General features: G+C 36.3%; 2 protein-coding genes across 2 annotated transcripts; one reads left to right on the top strand and one right to left on the bottom strand.

Moving 5' to 3' along the window:
* The first annotated feature begins 1,593 nt into the window (after positions 1 to 1,593).
* LOC149023182 (cyclin-dependent kinase B1-1) lies at positions 1,594 to 14,287 on the top strand. The gene is made up of 8 exons (XM_089143740.1): positions 1,594 to 1,999; positions 2,150 to 2,294; positions 2,412 to 2,473; positions 2,585 to 2,696; positions 2,802 to 2,895; positions 12,034 to 12,103; positions 13,439 to 13,577; positions 13,781 to 14,287. The coding sequence occupies exons 1-8, from the start codon at positions 1,803 to 1,805 to the stop codon at positions 13,871 to 13,873; spliced, it is 912 nt and encodes a 303-aa protein (XP_088999866.1). The 5' UTR covers positions 1,594 to 1,802; the 3' UTR covers positions 13,874 to 14,287.
* Positions 14,288 to 19,519: 5,232 nt separating this feature from the next.
* On the bottom strand, positions 19,520 to 21,166 carry LOC149023181 (uncharacterized). Its single transcript, XM_089142714.1, has 2 exons — positions 21,157 to 21,166; positions 19,520 to 20,094 (listed from the first exon to the last, which is right to left on the bottom strand). The coding sequence occupies exons 1-2, from the start codon at positions 21,164 to 21,166 to the stop codon at positions 19,520 to 19,522; spliced, it is 585 nt and encodes a 194-aa protein (XP_088998840.1).
* Positions 21,167 to 21,432: the final 266 nt, after the last annotated feature.

Below are 21,432 nucleotides of genomic sequence, written 5' to 3'. Positions count from 1 at the left end.
CAAAACACCTTCATATCGCAATTCATGACCTACCGCCATTTGCTCTGCTGATCAACCCTTTAGCTCCGCTCCCAAGTCCCAAGTCCTTTATAATTAATTAATAATTATTGTTAGTAGTAGTAGAGTAAATTGCAATGACACCCCCAAACTAGCTATATTAGTACTAGTAAAGCGACACCCCCAAAACTAGATGTATTAGTACTAGTAAAGCAAATTGCACACCCCCAAACTAGATGTATGCACTAACATCCTACTTTATATTTAATAAACATACATATCTAATTCTTTGAGAATTATTAGTATTAAAGTTGTAAAGACGATAATATCCTCACGTATAATAGGGGATGAAGCCTCAAAAGACAACTATACCCTTCAAAATCAAGTCACGTTTGTCCCATCTATTCTATTGCATGTAGCTTGAAAATTGTTTTCTTGCTGCAATTTTCACAAGCGAAGAGAATCTAAATTAACACTTTCTACTAATGGTTCGAAAAACTACTCGTTGAACACTTCCCTACTGTTTACAGAAAAACCTTCATATATATATATATAAAGAAGATCAAGGACATCAAATCCTTTAATAAAAACCCTTAGCTTATCAAATATCCATGGTCATTACATTTTTTTCTACTTATATAAGCTAACTAGTGTAAAAAACACCAGAAAATTACTTGAAAGTTGAAACTGAGGAGCATTAGTAGTAGTTGTAGGGAAGATTTCCCAAAGGCATGGCTTGATGTTTTACAGAAATAGGGCAATATCTTGTGAGCATCACATAATCTGTAAAATCTATAGCGAAACCAAATTCAAAGACAATGACATCCAGCGGTTGAAGAACCACTATCGTTGCATTCATACCCAGAGTTCCTGATTTCTTTGTGGGGGGTTTTGAGATTTTAAATTGCATTTTGGATTGGTATTTGTCGTTGGAGTCCCTTTTAATTTTCGCGAAGAAAGAATCCCCATGGCTAGTACCTGAGTTAGGTCTAAAAACTTTTTATTTTAAATTTAACCATAGGTGAGGAGCTCTTGCTTGCCTACAAAGGGATAGAGAAAGAATCCAAATGGACACTTGATGGAAGATGACTCCCTTGAAAATTAACTCCTCACAATTGTAGACAAGGTGACTGTCATCACAAGGTAATTTGCCCCTCTTCTTCTCTGCTTCCTTCTTTTCTCCTCTGTTTTGTTCGTCCTTTCTTCTGGTCCTTTCGACTATGTCTTTGTTTCTAGGCCGCACAAGGAATGACCTAAGCAACGCCTATGGGGATCTTAGGCATTGCTATTCTCTTATCTCTTCGTCTCCAGTATCCATTAATTAGAATTCCACACTTTGTCAATCCTACCTTAGGCGACGAGATAATGTCTAATCCAATTGTGGGTAATTTTGGTATTAGAAACAAATTAAAAAAAAAAAATGACAGTTTAATAGAAGTAAGTAACAAATTGGACTAGTGTGTTTAATACAAATCTAACTCTGAGGCATCTGTGTTTACTAAACATATATTGGGTGTCGATGCATTAAGGCTACTATTTTGGAGTGGCATTGCAATTAACTCTTATTATTATTAATATTAGTCTCTCTCATCAGTGATCTGCCCAATTTCCCGCTCCTATACGTTTCAAAAATAACATCAGGGTGAGTCGGAGACAGACGCTCATAAATCAAAACGAGAACTTACTACTCTAGGGTTTCTTTGAGTCATTTTCAGACAGAGAGAGAGAGAGAGAGAGAGAGCGTCAGCGAGTATTATCATCCGCAATCGCGAAATAGAAGAAGAAGAAGAAGAAGAAGAAGAAAGATGGACAAGTATGAGAAGCTGGAGAAAGTAGGGGAAGGGACGTACGGGAAGGTGTACAAGGCGCAGGACAAGACGACGGGACAACTGGTCGCCCTCAAGAAAACTCGCCTCGAGATGGACGAGGAAGGTGTGCCCCCCACCGCCCTTCGCGAAGTTTCCCTTCTTCAGATGCTCTCTCAGTCCATTTATGTCGTCCGGTGGGTTACTCTTTTTTGTTTTGTTTTCCACCCACCCTGGTGATTGATTCCTTTCGTCTCTATCTATCTATCTATCTATCTATCTATCTATGGCTATGTATACAGTTTCAAATTCAACCTACTTTTTCTTTCTTCTTCCTATTATGACAGTTTGCTCTGCGTCGAGCACGTTGACAAGAACGGCAAGCCACTTCTCTACTTGGTCTTCGAGTATCTCGACACCGATTTGAAGAAGTTCATCGATTCTCACCGTAGGGGACCCAATCCCAGACCACTTCCTCCTTCCGTCATTCAGGTTTCTACTTTGACGCCGTGCCTAGTTTCCATTTCTTCTTATGTTTTTCAGACTGCACTTAGTCTATTCCCACGGGATTCTGGATGTCTTTCATTTTCTCTTCCTTTCTATTTTCAGAGCTTTTTGTATCAATTGTGCAAAGGGGTCGCTCACTGTCACAGCCATGGTGTACTTCACAGGTTCTAAATTCATATCCGCCCATTTTATCTATACTTCCATTCTCTTTCGTTGGATTTGCAATGTATTGATGGCATGGTCCTTCTCTGCTCCTATTATCCTGTGCTTAACAGAGACTTGAAACCACAAAATCTTTTGGTCGACAAAGAGAAGGGGATACTAAAGATTGCAGATCTTGGCTTGGGAAGGGCATTCACTGTCCCTCTCAAGAGCTACACACACGAGGTTTGTCAAATATATTCTTCTACTTATAAAAGCGCCTCTTTACATTTGTTGTAACTTTTGTCTGCTTAAATCGTCTGATGCTATTCATAATTTGTCTTTATGCAGATTGTTACTCTTTGGTACAGAGCCCCAGAAGTGCTATTGGGATGTACCCACTACTCAATTGGTGTAGATATGTGGTCCGTTGGATGCATATTTGGTACTGTGGCTTAATTCTTGATCCTTTCGACTGACATTTATTGCATTTAAATATCTTTTCCCTCTTTTAGTATGTGTCAAATTGAACACAATCCTTACTGGTTTATAAATATAAAAGCAACAAATGTAATTCTGATATAGCATGAGGGGTATCAAACCACAACCTGAACCGACAAAACTGGAATGAATTAAAACCGAAATGGAGCTCATTGGATTGCCTCTATAAGAGGAAATCTTGCACTAATGGCTAGTTTTTACCAAGGTCCTGTTGAGAAGATTTGGGACAAAGCCAAGAATACTGCAGTGGCTAGTTCACAGCATGATGAAAGGAATATTGATAAGGATACCAAGAAACTCTGTTTCATTAAATAAAGAATCCATTCCTTTGATTATGCTGTTAACTAGCCGCTGCATTATTCTTGGTTTCATACCAAATCTTCTCATCAGTCTGATCCTTGGTAAAACTAGCCATTAGTGCAAGATTTCCTCTTATAGCTTCAATTTGGGTTTTGCAAAATCGAAGAGCACTGAAACCAAACCAACCTTAATAAATCAGACCCAAACCAAAGTCCAAGCTGATATAACTCTACGGGGAATTGGTACAAGCTCAAAAATTGTGAAAAGAAAAAATATATATATATACATGTCTAACCAAACCCAATTGAAACTGAACCTGAGAACACACCAATTAGAGAAGTTAAACCCAAACCAGGCTGCAACTGGATCAAACGGATTAATTCAAGCCCCTAATTGCATTCTAGCTTTACCCGGCTATGGATCCGTTGCTTACTGTTTGTAACCTTAACATTCTGAGTTGTTTTTGGTGGTCACAAATGGAAGCAGTTTATCTGGGAACCTCAATCCTTGATGGATCATATTGCCAAAAACTTATTTTATTTAGTATCCAATTTACTGGATGGGAACCAACATGATGATAGTATGGGTTGAAATCTCCCACATCAACCAAATGTCAGCATGAGGGGGGGGGGGGTGCCAAATAGTTGGAATTGTGGTGAAAAAATTAAAAACTTACTCTTTGCTTAATCAAGCAAGAACCACTTCTTATGTGTCCTGAGGGGATTAAATAAATTTTTGAACCATTGCGGGGTTGATGCAGTTAAAACATGCCTAAAAGGGTCAATTGAGCTTTGGAAAATTTTGGTCCATGGGTGGGTCATTTAGACATTAAGGCTCTTAATTTTGAGTTTCTTGATGTAATGGGCCTAATTTATGAGCCCATAAAGTGGGGGAATGGTGCTACATGGGATCAGTAATTAACATTAGTATTTCATTCAGAGTTTGAGTTTGGTTAGGATACTTATTTATTTATTTATTTTAAATTTTATTTACCATTTTTGAGTCTCTTTGAGTGATTAGGAGTCCTTCTTTGAGTAAAAAATATGAATTTTAGAAGGTTTATATATATGTAATGCATCCCCTATCAATTAGAGATGATATGATTGATGAATTTGAATATAGAAGAGCTTTGGTGCTGTTTGTCTGTGCATACAAGGCTGTTATTCCTTTCTTTGATTTCTTCTCTTCTCTTCTTTTTTCTTTCCTAAATTCAAGTTATTATCCAAGAAAATTTCAACAAGAAGTCAAGAATAAGTAAAATTTTTACCAACCCCAATTCTTTTGATAATCTTCCTATTCTTCTAATTTTCCTTCTGTGAAAGCCCAACATAGCAGGTTTATCCTAGGCCTTTATCAGAGGGGGGAAATTATTTTCTTGAGCTTACACAATCACAACACCTCTTGAGGAAATTAGCTCTTTCATTATGCGGAGATGAAGGATCCTTGCAATGAATAGCTTGGCAGTGATTGCATAATGATGAATATATGAACTTTATAATCTACGAGGGAGCAAGAGAGAGAGGGAGGGAGGGAGGAGGAGGTAATATCTTTTTGTGATTAAGTGTCTAAAGACTTAAGATTAAATCAAGCAACTTCTGGCTCTGGTTGAATTGGTACCATTCGAAGCTTTGAACTCAGTCATGCTAGTCCAACCAGTTGAGTGCTACAGCAACAGTTCTTATTCTCTAGATAGAAGTCAATTCCATCAATGCAACTTCTGCAGAAAGAAATTAATTCTACATCATCTAGCTTTACACATAGAAGGAGAAAAAAATATCCTGTTTAGCTATAGCTTGCTTGCTAGAAGAGCTTGGCTATAAGGAACTTCATTTTATGTTCATCATGTTTGAAGGACTTGTGTTCTCATAACTACAGTGTTGTCTTCTCACCACAAACAACCATGGATGCCCCATGAGGTAAGACAACACATAGCATTGTTTCGATCAACTGAGCAAGTAACAAACATTGATCATTGATTCTAAGATTAGTATCATGACTTTAAACCAAGTGGGTGAAAGTCTTCAGAGATTATTTTGGGGCAACTATTTTGATGACAATCATCCTTGTTAGAAATTGTGTAGTGATAAATGCACTGATAATGTGACAGCATTTCCGCACTGCGTCACTGTTATACTTCACCACACCTATGTTAAAGATCATGCTTTGATGCATAAGTAATAGCTTGTTCTTTTGTCTCTTTACAAGGAAGTAGCCTTAAGTTTTTCCTTATAATTAGCGAAAGCTACCAAGAGATTTTGACATTGTGTTGACAAGTGTTTGTACCTCTTGGAACCTTCACATGAGAACTACTATTGCTCATCCAATAGCTTAGTACTTGGTCGGTTGGAACTGAGCTGTGATGAAGAATAGTGTTTGTTTAGCATCAGAGGTGCCATAGAAGAATTGCTAACCAGTAATCCTATTTAGTTACTTACCTTGATGCAGTATCAATAAACTGGCCCATTGGGTTTTGGTCCGGCCCCAAAAACAACCGGCAACAAGGGTTGGAATTAGTTAAATTAACGTCTTTTCAATCTTTTTATTGTTTTAGTTTTCCTACGTAGGAGTGTTTTTTATTTGGGTTTTTACTTTGTGTTTGAGTTTCATATTTCAACTAGGATTTGTGTTTTATTTCTTTTAAATTTAAATAGCTTGCATTTGGGATGCAATTTTAGATTTTGAGAATAATGAATTTATGTTTTGTTGGAGCCTCCATGGCTGGTGTGTGAGTCATCCTCCTCTTGTTAGGCTTCTGTCTTCCTCCTCTTCCTATTCTTCTAGTTCTACTTCTGTCTCAGCCCACCATAGCAGCCCCATATCCCCCGTGGAGAAAATCGTTGCTAACTAACACCGTCACCCTTAGAGAAAGAATCTATAGAAGTTTTTAGAGACTGTTTTTACCCTTGAGAAACTATACGACCAACACTTTGACTTCTTACTCAAAATCAGATCAAGTATGGTATATGGTAGAACTTGGCGGTATATTCCTCTTCTTATCTCAATTGTGCAAACTTGAGATGCATGAGTTTCCTTTAGTCAGTTTGCAAAAATCTTCCGTTCATGCTTTACTTATCTCCCAAGTAGTGGCAAAACTAATGCCTCAGGTCCTGCTCTATTGTTATTGCTTGATCCACCAGATGTGAGTCATGCCCTTCAGTTTGGCCTCTACAAACATCTTTTTGGCCCTAGTCAAGGTGTCACTATCATAAAGGTCGAGCACATCCAGCTTTGTGCCAATACAACGTTACCCTACTGATGCTTGAGGGTTCTAAGCTGAGTTGGTTGCTTGGATGTCAAAGACATTCATGCAATTGACTACCCTGAGGGGTCTTGCTTCCATCAATGGCAACTCTTGGGTGTTCCTTTTTCTCTTTTATCTGTCTATGGCATTTCTAGATAGATTCTAAGATTGCTTTTGATCATGATTAACTGAAACTTGAAATAGACTGTTACTGTGTGTTCTTCTTGGATTTCTGCTGAACTTTGGTTTGATTTTGTTCACTTCATAAAGGTTCATTTAAGTGTAGACTCATTATGCACTTGTTTAATGTGTTAATTGTGCAAATGTCCAATGCTACTATATTTGTAATATTTCCTATATCTATAATAAAGTGGTGGCCTATGTCTCATGGACTAGCCAAATCATTTGCTATTCATTCAACTGTTCCTTATCGTTCTTCTATGGCATATTGATTGAAGAAATATCTCTGGCTTAAAATGCTCCTAGAGCTTTGGTTGAATCCTTTTCAATGGAAATTCTTTGAGCTGGTTTTACTCAGATTTATCCTAATTATTCCTCATTTGTTTTCTCATCTTTGAAAGGTATGATACATTTCTTACTCATCTTTGATATTTCTTTTGTTATATATCACTGACTTTGAGGCATTTGGTACATGGAGATCCCTTCTTAGTTAGACATTCACGATGAAGGATTTGTGTCCTTTAAAGTCTGAATATGTTTTCTACGCTCGAGCTGCACTATTCTTCTTGTGGTTCTTTTGTTAACTAACCCAAACATACTCAAGACCAATTTAAATTGGCTAACTTGAGTGGTAAGAACTTGGTTCACATTATATGGTAGTTTTTTTTTTTTTAAATTTTTATTTATTTTTATTGTTTTGGGTGAAAACTCTTATGGTAGTTAGTGTCAAGTATTCTCAGCAAGCTTTAAGTGCCTTTTCCTGATCTACTACATATCACCAGCTTGTTGGAACTCTGATTTATCTCAATAAGTCTTGTCCTAATATTGCATATGCTGTCCACATTGTCAGCTAGTTGGTCTCCTTCCCTAGCTCTACCTGGATCTTATTGTGCTATTCTTCATATCAAGAGTAGAGTAACTTATTGCTAGGTTTATTCTTCTCTTCCTCTACTTCCCTTCAGTTATATGCTGATCCTGATTGTGGCTCCTTTCTTTCTTAGAAGTGTAAGAAATGATTTGTAAAATCTATGTTCTTTGCAGAGGCATAATATAGCTCTTTTTCCTCATATTCTTGTGAAATTGCTTGCATTATGGTGTGTTTGGTGATCATCTCTCTCTTTTTCCCAGCCTATGCCTGCATATTGTAATAATAATTTCACTGTTTACAATACTTCAAAGTTCAAATCCTGTATTTTATTATTATAACCTGAGAGGTATGTTGCCTCTTCTAAGATGCCTTGGGGCCTCATTGCTCTTCCCTTCACAAGATGTAGCTTGAGGTTAAGAGGTTCAACCAGAGGCTAGCTTTCCAGGATCTCAACTCAATTCAAGGGCTTAGGGTTTTAAGATTTTGGGGTAACAGATTCTACCCAAAAAAAAAAGAAAAAGAAAAGAAAAGAAAAGAAAAGATTAGGATATATAAGATTATATGGTGGTTGGATAGCTTTGGGGAGATTTAGCAAAACAGCGTGTACGGGTGGAAGCGCTAGTTTCTTTAGATATGGATGAAAAGTTATTGGAATGGGGTGAAACTTGGAGAAGTTTAGTAATGATATATGGGACAATCTCTAATGTTTCGATGCTTGTATTGGTTAGATTGGTAGAGATATGAGTTTCAATATAGGCTCTCTCTCTCTCTCTCTCTCTCTCTCTCTCTTTTGGGGGGGGACTGTATGAAAATTATGAAAAGGGGTTTTAAAACCTTGGATTTTGGATGGTAGTTTGATGTATACTCTTGATTAGAAGAAGGGGATGCTATTTATAGGCTATGAGATGGATTCTAATGGTTAGTTTGCATTGGAGATAGGTATTCATGGCTAGGTTTTGAGGAAAACACAGAAAAAGAAGAAACTTATGGTTGGGAGATTTAGAAGTTTAGAAGAAGAATTGGGGTTGGGGATGATTCAACTTATAGTTTTAGTATAGAACGATAGGTTAAATTGCGATAAGATAATCTTGTTAGATATTCGAGTAACAAAAAAGAGAAGAAATCGCGTAAGTGAGGGAGATGCTATGTCAATATACCTCATCAGCTACAGGTGAAACAAGGCCGAGCTGGGCCCGTTTTTTCCAAATTGAAGCCTAACCTTAAGAATATTTATCTCAAGCTAGACCCAATCTTGACTCAGAGTTTAAAAGTCTCAACCCAAGTCCTACCCTGTCATGTTGAGCCATCTCAGCCTGCCTTGATTGACCTTAACCAGACGGGTCGGGCTGTGTTGGCCATAATTAACCCTGTTAGCCCTAGCTTACCCTAAATTCCCTTGCATTAAGAAGAAGAATGAAAATGCACCATTTTGGAATTTCAAGTTGCTTGAGACCTTAAAAGAAAGGGTAACATCCAAATGTTTGATATCCCAAATGATTGAAATCAACAAATCAATATGTGTCCTTTAAGAGGAATTACATGTATTAGTCATGTTCAAAATAAATTTAAAAATCTATTTTTTTTTTGGTAGAAAAATAAATTTAAAAATCTATGATTCTTACAAACTTCCTATACCTAATCAACTATATCAAAGATAGAAGTTCCATGTCCTCAAGAAGAGGCATTTGCCACCTCATTCACCATAAATCATTAATTAGATCATGCTTAAAATTAGGGTTGATAGGGCTAGGTTGGTCTGGATTAATGCCTTAACCATAATAGTGCAGCATTCACCTAGGGTTTGCATTTATCAACCCTAAGGGTTGAAAAACCCATCCCCAATCCTGTTTGGGCTAAGGGGTGGGCAAAGGTGGTTTGGTTCGTTATGGCCAAATTTATACCCCTCTCACTAGTAGCAATGTAATAAACAAAATTCAATTAGTCATCTATATACACATACACACACATACATACATGGTTGCACTTTTACTACCTAAAATAATATATATACCCTTACACTCCACAGTAAACTTTAATACACTTCTTTACCCTTTATTACTCTCTGTTCATTTCCCTAGATTGTACCTCCACAAACTTTTAATAATTGCATTACTAGAATCACTAACAACAGGTATTAAAATAATTGCAACATCTTATTTGTAGGTTCAGTTATTAAGGTACACCTAATGGCTAATATAAATTGTTTCAATTAAAAAGATGGATTGTGTTTATGTTTGGTCTGGACAAGATGCTACATAAAAGTGAATTATGTAACTCATTTTAAATAATCATATTTGAATAGGCACCAATACATGCATTTGCACGTGTAATCTTACTAAAGTTTCTAATTTAAGTCAGTGAGGGACTGCTGATCACTCTAAAGTCTTAGTAAGGTAAATAAAATCAAAACATAACTCTTTATAAGAACTAAGTGTCCGAATCTAACTCAGATACTAATCAGATATTGAATTTAACACCTAATACCGTGTATCATCATTACTCCCACTTTATGGGCTTATAAGTTAGGCCCATTAAATCAATAAACCTACAAGTTTAATGTCGATAAAACCACCCACAGGTCAAAATTAAGTATTTCAGACCCCAATTGAGACTTTTGGACATTTTTTGCTGCATCATCATAGTAGTTATGTCCTTGGCTGGCAGCAATATCATGTTGCCTAATTTATGCTGTCTTCTTGACATCAGTTTTAAAGGTGAGTTATAAGCTGAAGAGGGGTTCTTACGCTGGCCTGTGCAGCTCTTTCTACACCTTTCTTGCACAATAAATAGTGGACCTCAGATTCATTTTGATATTCAAAACCCCCTCCTGCTCCCCCTTTTTAATTTTATTTTCTTCGTGTTTTTTTTTTTCTTTTCTTTTTTCAGTCCCTCATTACAACGTCTATTGCATAATAAATGGTGGGACTCAGATTCATTTCACACTCACCCATAGTATTTTCTATTGCATGTTTTCTTTGTTATTCTTATTACCACGGGTGTTATCGTACTTGTGCATGTTACGTATATTAAGGGGGGCTTCTTTGGAGGGTATGAGTGTCAATTTAGAGCTGGAATTGAAGCCAGTCTTTTGAGACAGATTTGGATCTAACTGAAAATAATTTGGTTTTGAGAAGTACTTTTTTATTTGGTTTTAAAGTGAAACTCATTTGTTTCAACTGACCTAAACCACATTAGACATGAATTGTAAGATTTTTAGTTCTACTTTTCCTCTTGTATTTGTTTATTGTTTCTCCTCAGTTTTCTTCTATATGCTTCATGCTGATTATACTCAGCTCTTATACTTGTTTCCTCTACGAATATCATTTCATCGTTCCCAAGGCTTGTACAAGATGAAGTGAATTGAATAGGTAAAAAACCAAACTACCAAGAATGTATATGGATTGATGAGACATATATACAACCAAATGAAATCAGATCTAGAAAAACCAAAACCAAATTAATTTGGTTTGAGGTGATTAAAGTTTTCAGTTCTGTTATGTATTGAGCCAAAACTGAATTGTAAAAGCGATACCAATCTAGTTGACTCCCTTAATTGAGGGTGTGGGACAATTTGAATTTAACACCCTTCAGAAATGAGTCGTTCTGGTTTGGCTTTCTTGATCAGAGATCGGTTCTCAAGTTAGCAAAAGCATTCATGAACCTCAACAACTTGTACTCACCACCAAAACATACATGGACAGGCAAAAAAATTAGCCGGCATACTTTTATATGGCAGAGGGGAACACATGAGCTGAACATATAAGCGTAGGCCTGGAATATAATAATGGCTGAACCATTATTATGGTGAACCCATAGTTGTCTTCATGGCATGCTTCATTATTTGCCAAAATCAGAAAATCCTGTCAGCCTGATAATGTATCTTACCTAAGCCTTGTTAATACAATTGATCCATTTATGTAACGCAAAATCCTTTTTGTGCTTTTGATTTCAGATTGCCAGCAGATTCAGTCAAGGTAGATCTTGCCAACCCCCCCCCCTCAAGAAAAAAAAAAGAATTTAAAAAAAAGAAGAAAAAACAGGATCCTTACACAAAAAAGATTATTATCATTTGTCTGTGTATCCAAATTTTGTTTAGTCATTTCTAGCTTATGTTTGTGTCGCAAGGTTCTTTGAAAATTTAGTATCTATTCACTTTCATATGATACATGAAGACATGTAACTCCATAAAAAATGTAGTTGCAGTAATCTGTCAATCCCTCTATTATATTTTTTTTGGCAAAACAATGACTAGGAGCCTCAACTTGCATTCCTTTGTCGGGTTGGCAAGTTATCTCCTTATTTCAGCTGTACAATCCTCAAAACTTTATTAACTTTTCATAATCTATTTATATGCAAACACCCTGTATTTTTGTTAACCATAAGGATTCCAGTCTTTTATTATTTTGTAAAATATTTCCATTGGAAGGTAGTCTTATGTTTATGGTTGTAACTTTTCTTGATGTTTTATTGTTTTATTTATTTTTTCTTTACAGCTGAAATGGTACGAAGACAAGCTTTGTTTCCTGGTGACTCAGAGTTGCAGCAGTTGCTCCATATTTTCAGGTACCTATATGATTTTTGCAATGTACTATTCCTTGAGAAAAATGTCATCATCATCAGAAGTGATTATTTCTGGTGGATCAGGGTGTGTTGATCTTATGACCCTGAGATAGTTTTTCCATTCTGAAAGCTTCAGGATGAAAAATTAAAAAAAATGTATCTTACCATGTTCTTTTGATTGTTGGAAAAGCTCTATAATTATTTATTCAAAAAAACTTTGAGCTGACTTGATTACATGAGAAAATCTGCAGCAAGAATAATTGTGTGTATGCATCATGATAGTTAATGTGACTCTAAACATCAGTTCTGCCATTGCATCCATTGTCAAAGTAAAAGGCCTGACCAGGTTGTTAAGTTCTTCTGAAGTTGCTGTTTTTGTCTACATGAGCCCCGGATTGCTCCTTTTGACTTATTACTTGGTTTAAGATGATATCATCCTCGTTAGTTTTTTTTTTTTGCTGGCTTATAAGTGGAGCTGGTTGATTAAAACATTCCATTATTTTGCTTTATCACTCTCAAAATAGATAAGATAACCTGTAAATCCTACCCAGTGATCACAACAGTTTTGTCTTCAGGGTGGACAATCGGAGGTTCCTATAATGATCAAACTCCTCCAAGAGACCAATTACAGTATTATGGTATTCATAAATACTCGCAACACGTTGTTTCTTTGTAATGAAGGTTGATTTAAAAGAGCTAAGACTTGGTGGAGAGATTTTCCTTTTTTTTTTTTTTTTTGGTTGAAAGAAAGATTCTGCAAAAAGCATAGCTGTCACTTGTCTTGTCGTCCTTTATCCTTTCTATTGCGTTGTTATGTATGCCATAAGGATAATTCGCTTATGTTGTGTAAAAGTGTTTCCTCGGTCATTTCTTGCTTTTGAACTAGGATGTTGCGATAAGCTTTTTCTGTACACAGGCATGTAGCTTGTAGCTTGCCAGCTAGTCGGGTGACTGCCAATTCTAGGCCTGCTGCACTGTCTTTATACATAAATTCGGGGGGCCTCAAGGATGGAAGCCTTGGTGGTAGTATGTTACAATTAAAGCAAATGTTATAACCATTAGAATTCCTATTCCTTCTACTTATTTCATCAGTTTGAATCCTTCCCATCCATCCCCCAACTCTCAATCCTAGTGTGAGGACTACATCTTCACAGACACACTATACCAACTAGACAATCATTTCTTTGCAACATGGGTTTTATGCTACACAATTCTGCTTGAAATTTTTTCCCTACTTTTTTTTTCTTCTTTCTTTCATGTGGAATTCTCAAAAAATGCAAATTTTGTTTTCTCATCCTCTAAAGCTGTGAGATATTCTATTTTGTTGTTTTGATGAAGGTTGTTGGGGACACCAACTGAGGAGCAATGGCCAGGTGTAAGTGGTTTAAGGGATTGGCATGAATATCCACAGTGGAAGCCTCAAAACTTAGCGCGTGCCGTTCCATCATTAGAACCTGATGGTGTTGACCTCTTATCGGTAACTGCTCATTATTCTTTTCATTTGGTAGCTTCAACATTCTCGTTTTTATGAATTCTCATCAACTAAGGCTAAAGATAGAATTGCACCCTGCAAATTTGGTTTCTGTTTCAATATGTTAGTTTTAATTTACTGATGTACATATGGAACTTCCAGTGATTTAACACTACTTATTTGGTCTTTTGGAACTTCAAATGATGCAGAAGATGCTCCAATATGATCCGGCAAACAGGATTTCAGCTAAGGCAGCACTTGATCATCCTTACTTCAACAGCTTAGACAAATCTCAATATTAGCTTTAGCTGTGTACCTGCTGCTTCAATTACTTGGGATTTTGAGGACTTTCCTCGGTCTTCAATCAACTTAGAGAGAGACACGCACCCCCTCCCCTCCTTTGCTGCAGGTGTAGAGTGTTTTTTTTTTTTTTTTTTAATTTGTTTAGCCTGTGGTAACTTGGTTACCCTTATGTTTCTCTTATCCATCATCTCGGTGATTGTCATGCACTTGGTTTTGCTGTACCTTAATGCACTTCGTTGTTGTTTGATCTATGTTCTTCGTCTCCATGTACTTTTGACTCAATTATTATTAATGCCTCCATTTAAAAAACGAAGTTACAAAACGGCTTGGTTTAAAAGATTGTCCGTTCTTTTGGATTGTCTTGTATTGCTGATCTATAAAATTGCTAACTCAATTTATCGTTCCGCATTCGTCAATGTGTCATTCATGTGGGACACCAAGATGATGAATTCTAAATTGCAAGTTGTACAAGGATTAATTTTGAATTGTATTTTTTTTTTCGTTTATTTTAGACAATCTAGAGAAGCAAACAAAGGATGAGGTTTCTTGGTCTGTTTTTCTTGTTGATATTGCTTTGGAGGATAGAAATATTTTTATGTAAGTTATACACTTATACTGGGACTTATAATGAGTCCAAAGTGGTGATTTTTTTTTTTTGGGCGGGGTGGGGGGAGGGGGTTTGTTAAGGAAACGAATTTATTCAAAAGCTTCATGTGAAGAAGGTGTGAAATCTTGAATACAAAGATCAGAGATCCATGAAATGGAAATGGGCTTAGATGCCTCACATGAACAAGACAATGCCCTTTGCGCGGAATCTGGATCATCACCCCCGACGGGGAGTGAGTGCTCCCCGACGAGTTTTCCACCACAAAAGAGGTGAGGTGGGCCCCACCACTGAAAATGTAAAAAAAAAAAAAAAAAAAAAAAAAACCTCCCATCCCCACCCTGGGCCCCCCTTGTTTTTTGTGGTGGTAACCCGTTGGGGGAGCACTGGCTCCCCGACGGGTCGCAGATCCGGACTCCTTTGCGCGAGGGAATAAGCTACAAGTTGTGTTCCCTATAAACAAAAGTAATATTATGGTAAACTTACACATCTAGACAAGTACTATGTATGTCATCCAATAATTCGGGAAAATTGTTGATTGGCAGCTTCGGAGAACATCCCATACTATTCCCTCCGGTGTCCAAGGATAGAAATGTCGGAAGGACACTCCCTAGTCCCAAATCATACTTAATCAATCACATGCTCAATTCCATCATATCATACATGATTGACATTTTATCATATAAAAAGAGATAATGTAACACAACTGATCACATATGTCATTATCAAAATAAGTAAGCATGGTAATCCAAAATGATATATAATATGGTACTATTGTTATGAAATATATACAGCAGTCACAAGATGTTTAAAATATTTCAAAGAATGTAAATCTACCACATTTCCAACATAGCGGCAAGCAGGGGCTGAACTAGGATTCAATATTGGGGGGCCGAAGAATAGAAGTTTAGATTGGGGAAGCATCAATGTTTTTTTACTACACATATTGTGTGGATCCTTATAAGACTCATTGTGAGTCTTACCTATTAATTATATTACTATATTAAGGAATAGGTCCACATAAATTTTGTGGGGCCCACACACATTTGACAAAAATAGGTAAATTATTGATAATGATATATTTTTCAACAAAATAAAAAGTCTAGATGCAAACCAAAATTTTTTTTTGAAGGTAAGAGATGCAAACTAACTATAGTTAGTTACTTTACTAAAATCAAATAACAAAATTGCAGAAGAAATAAGGAAACAAATAATATAAAATCAAAAAATATTTAAAAATTGAGAAAGAGATAAACAATAAATAAATTGAGAATAGAAAGAGTACCCAATTGTGGAGAAGATTTTTTCCCCAAATTTTCCTTAACTCACGCTTATAGAAAGAGAAGAATAAATATGAAAAAAAGAAACGGAAGAGAATAAATAGGAAGAAAAGAGGAGAGAGGAGAGCTGAGATATGAGAGAATAAATAGAGATTGAGGAATTTCTAATTAGAAATGACATTTTAAATATCTAATAAGAGTTTTTTTCAAAAATTTCCTTTTAACCCATGTTTATAGAAAGAGGAGAGAAAAATAGGAAGAAAACATGTGAGAGAGAAAAGAGTAGGGATTGAGGAGTTAGTTTTTAGATAGGGATGACATTTATACCCATTATTTTACTTTTCAAATTTGTTCTCAATATTGGGGGGGGGGGCAAATAATGAAATTTCACATGTAAGAAGAGCAAAAACTGGTAAAATAAAAGAAATTAATATAAAAAATAAAAAATTAAGGCAATTATGAAAAAATTCTAAACATCCGTGGGGGGGGGGGGGATGGTCCCCTCGACCCCTTAGTGGGTCCGCCCTTGGCGGCAAGATTCACATAATTCATGTAATTATGAAAATAATCATTTTTATCTAAATCGAATCGAAAATAATACCAAGTATCACTTAGAATAGTTTCCAAATCAGTGCTTGTACCCTAGACAACATATGAGCAGCATTAGAGAAAGAAACAATTAAATCGGAGGTCGAACGGAGCAAATCGAGCAAATACAAGATTTCTGTTCTCAGTTGGTCGATTGACTCGGTCGACCAAGATGAACAGTGACGGGCTAAATAGTGATTTTTGGTCTGAAACCTAGCTTCCGGGGCTTGGATCGATCCGAAACTTGGAGGGATTGATTACAACAGTATAACACTATTTAGCAAGTATTTAACATAATCTAATGGTCTAATTAGCAATTCCCAAATTGAAATCCTATGTTCTATATGCTAAACATCAAGAATTGAAATGAAATTTGTTGTAATGGCAATGAACAATGGGGAATCAGCTAAGAGAATGATAAGAAGTAGATTAGAATCATAAACCAACAACAAATCATACCTAGCATACATATACACATCAGTTTAGATTAAAGAAACAAGTTGGAATGAAGAAAATCATGGAAATGCAATGCTAGTGATTGAAATGGAAGCATAGCATAGCAAGAATGGAAAGAAACTAATGGAAATGAAAGGGGAAACACATGACTAGGTGTTTGCAAGGTTGCAGCACTTTAGTCATGGTCTCAACAGCAAGAAAGAGGAGAAGAATGAGTAGAGTAGAGGATGAGAGAGAGAAAACATACCTTAGAGAAGAAGTTGGGGATGAAATGCAATGATTAAGACAAAGATCCTTCACAACTATCAAGAAATGGCTTTGGGAAGCTCACTCCTCGTTCTCTGGAGTCCAAATGATTAGGGTAGGGTTTTATTCACAAGGTCCCAATAAGTAGGCTTAAAATAATCAAGAAAATTGAAATTTTTGTATTTAATAATCTGTTGGTTGATTGGGTCAGTCGACCAAGCCATGACAGCAACTTCAAATAGGAAATTGGAAGGTCATACTGATCCAAATTGAGTTGGGTTTTCTCCTACAAGTTAATCAACAAGTCTATATTAGAGAAATACCTTTGAAACAAGATCGGAAGCGCATAGAGTACTTCAACTAAGCTTCTCCTCTTCTAGGTGCAGTTTCCCACCGAACACTGACAGTGTATCCAAGTAAGGGGCATCACTGTCAATATTCATAGGCTTTGAGTCATACACCAATTCTTCAACTACGAGGGCCCACAAGTCTCTTCTTCCACCACTCCAGGGTCTTTGGACCTACAACATCAAAGGATCTGGGTTAGGGTCAGGGTTAGGGTTAGGATAGGGTTGGATTGGATTTCACAGTAGATCTCCTTGATGTTGTTTCAACAACCACTTGTTGGGGTTGCTGAACATCATGTTGCTCCTCAATAGGATGCTTTTGATGTGAAGTATTTTCACCATGATCTTCTAAGATCGCTTCAATTGCCATATCACCAATCTCTAGAGGAGGTTGTTGCAAAATCGGCTAATTTTCCATAGCAATTTTAGCAGGACGTGGGTCTTGAGTCAGTAGTCTCTCTATGTCCATCCAACTAGGGCAAACAACCAGCATTTCACTCGATGAAGGAGCACTAACTGCATTATCTCTTTTATCAGAGCCCAAATCTCTGAGGCGATCACTCCCACTAATCACGTCATTCTCAAGAAAATTTGCATTTCTTGACTTAACAAACATACTTGAATGATTTGAACAGTAAAACCTATATCCCTTGGACTCTTCAGAATATCCAACGAAAATTGCACTTATGGTTCTAGGATCTAACTTCTTCTCATGTGCATTATATACTCTTACTTCAATTGGAAAACCCCAAATGCGTTGTCTTAAACTCGGTTTCCAACTCTTATATAACTCAAATGGCGTTTTTTAGAACCACCTTGGTTGGAATTCTGTTTATAATATACGCAGATGTTTTAAGAGCTTCCGTCCATAGAGAAGGAGGTAGTTGGAGTTACTCATTATACTCCTCACCATATCCAACAATGTCCTATTTCTCCTTTCTACAACACTGTTCTATGATGGTGTGCTAGGCAAGGTGCATTGTGCAACTATATCTTGCTCTTGGAGAAATTCAGTAAAAGGACCAAGTGCCTGTCCATCATCTCTGTATCTACCATAGTATTCATCACCTCTATTTGATCTCACTATTTTGATTTGTTTACCACATTGTTTATCTACTTCTGTTTTGTATATCTTAAAAGCGTCCAATGCTTCGTTCTTATTATGAAGCAAATAGAGATGCATAAATCTAGTGTGATCATCAATAAAATGTTAATAAAATATTTCGACTACTTAAGCTCATGTTAGGGCAACAAATATTAGTGTGTATAATTTCTAATGTTTCTGAACTTATATTGACACAATTCTTAGACTTGTTAATCTACTTTCCCTTGATGCAGTCTAAGCAAATCTCAAAATCAGTAAAATTAAGAGTTTCAGAATTCCAGAGTTTACTAATCTTTTAAACATGACATAGTCTCCTATGCCATAAGAGTGAAGATGTTTCATTCACAATACTATGTTTAATACCTATTGTATCCTGAGAAGCTGTTAAACTATATGGAAGATCATTCAACATAATTTTAAATAAACCATCAACCATAGTACCACAACCAACAACATCAGAATTCTTAAATAACTAAAATGAATTCATAGTAAAGTTGAATTGTATCCCAAAGGTACTAGTTTAGATACATAAATTAAATTCCTGAAAAAATTAGGAATATAAAAGATCTGGTCTAAAAACAAAATATGTCCTGAATTTAATATTAATCTAACTTTTCAATAAATTCAACTGTAGAAGGCATCTGGTTTCCAGAATAGATGCAACATTCACTTCCAATCGATTTTCTTTGATTGAGAAAACCCTAAAATGTATTAGACACATGGATTGTAGAACCAGAATCAATCCACCAATCATTATGTAAAACACAAACATTAAATTCAAAACACATAAGAGAAAAGTGATTACCATACTTTTCCATCCATGCCTGTCTCTTAGGACAATTCTTCCTCATATGCCTCTTCTTACAGAAGAAATACTTATTGTCTTTCTTTATGGTATGCTTGATACTGTGCAACTTTCCTTTTCCCTTCCATTTTTTATTGGAAGTCGGTTGGTTTGAACTAGGACCACTAGCCGATTCACCAGACTCTCCCATCTCCTATAATAAACGCTCCTCATCCTAAACACACATAATCATACACTCATTGATTGACCATATCTCCTTAAGTGTGTTATAGGAGATCTTAAATGGGGCATAGTGATAGGGAAGAGTCTGTAAGATGAAGTTCACAATAAAATCATCATAAATCACCATCTTCAGTGTCTTAAGTTGGGCAAAGATATCTCTGATCTGCATAATGTGCTCACGCACCCCTCTCACAGTCATGAGTCTGGCTGAAGCCAACCTACTAATGAGCACAACACCCAATGCCTTGTGAGAGGTCAAGAATTGAGCCTCAATGGCATCCAGGAAATTCTTGACCTTCTCATATTCAGGAATGGACTTACAAATGCTAGGTATAATGCGAGACTTGATGAACATCATACTCAAACGATTGGATTGCTCCCATAATTTGTACAGTTCAATCTCTGTATTAGTACTAGATTCAGTAGGTACCGTAGGCATTACCTTACGAATGGCATAGTCCAGGTCATGGTAGCCCAAGTTCAGTAGCACAAACTCTTTCCAATTAGTATAGTTGTCCCCAATAAATAGAGGAGCATCATGATTAGAGAATACAACCTTTTGTTTTGCTGCAAAGGAATTAACAAACATGCTTACTATAAGAAATTTAGAAGCACAACCCATCAAACATAATTATTAGTTTACTAATGTACACTAATACAAATACATAAAATCGTATATCATAAAACCTCCCTGTGGGCAAAGATCTTACATACAATGATTTTATCTAAAAATTGATAAAACTAGAATATTGTTGAAATTTCTTAATACCTGTGGGTTACTTAAGAAATTACAATAACTTCCTATTTTATCCTAATCATACATGAAGAAACAAGATTTCCTGTGGGTAAGATATCATGTCCCCATGCACAAGTAGAATTCAATGTCATTTTCATTTATGTGATCTAAAGAATAATCGATACATATGAACATATTTTTCATTATGAAAATGTTGCGGCTAATCCAAATTATTCAAATATGTTATTTAATATGACATTTCAATCAATTCCAAAAATGGCCAAAAAATGGATGTCTTTGAGCTTAAAAAAGAAGTAAAAACAGCCACCAAATGGACTGCCGTCTGAACCAGACGGCTCACTGTTTGACCCAGACAGCGCACTGCCTTTGCGACCCCAGACGACTCACTGTCTGGCAGCGACTGACAAATCTGTCTGCCCTCTGTGATGTATCATAGCAATAGGGTGTGTGGTTTGAATCAAATGGCGTACTGTCTCACCTAGACGATGCACCGTCTGCTACCAAACTGCGCACCGTCTCAACAGAAAACAACATTCCGTCATTGGAGACGGGATCTAGAAACATCCAAAATTCTCAGAATTTCAATTTTTTTAACATCCAAGACGTCTAATGGACACGAAAAATTCTCCAAAATTTTTTAGAACAACTTCTCTGATGGATTAATAGATCCAAACATAAAATTCTCAAGACTAATAGCATCATGGATCATCTACAAAAAAATTAGGAACAATTTCAAACAGATGAAAACCCATGGCTTTGAAACCAAATGTTTGAACTCCAATGGAGTAATCAATTTACTTAATATTGAACTCAAGAACCTCACTAATCATGTTCTTAATTCAATCATGCGGAAGACAAGATAATATACTTACCTCTTGCCATTGATACTTCTTTCTGGAAGTCGTTTGCAAGTTCCTCTTCGAGAAGGTCGTCGTTTGCGATGTCGAAGAAATCTAATTCTTCCAGTTTTTCCTTAGCAACCGAATGATAGAGAGACAAGATTTTTTCTTGCCAACAAAACCGGGACCAAAGTTCATAGAAAACTCTCGTAAGTTTTCTTCTTAGAATTCAGGTTCCGTAAAAAGCCCTGTAGAATCGGTATTCTCATCAAACACCTCCAGGTTACCTTGAACTAAGTTGCAATTATA

Source organism: Hakea prostrata, chromosome 2 (assembly GCF_041222555.1).
Source record: "Hakea prostrata isolate BN-2017 chromosome 2, UWA_Hpros_2, whole genome shotgun sequence".
Taxonomy (NCBI): Eukaryota; Viridiplantae; Streptophyta; class Magnoliopsida; order Proteales; family Proteaceae; genus Hakea; species Hakea prostrata.
The sequence above is the reverse complement of the archived record's forward strand: the minus strand, read 5'-3'. Positions and strand labels throughout refer to the sequence as shown.

Coding starts and splice junctions, on each gene's coding strand:
- LOC149023182 (XM_089143740.1), top strand. CDS start 1,803: ATGGACAAGTATGAGAAGCTGGAGAAAGTAGGGGAAGGGACGTACGGG. Junction 2,697..2,801: donor TCAAGAGCTACACACACGAG/GTTTGTCAAATA, acceptor GTCTTTATGCAG/ATTGTTACTCTTTGGTACAG. Junction 13,578..13,780: donor ATGGTGTTGACCTCTTATCG/GTAACTGCTCAT, acceptor CAAATGATGCAG/AAGATGCTCCAATATGATCC.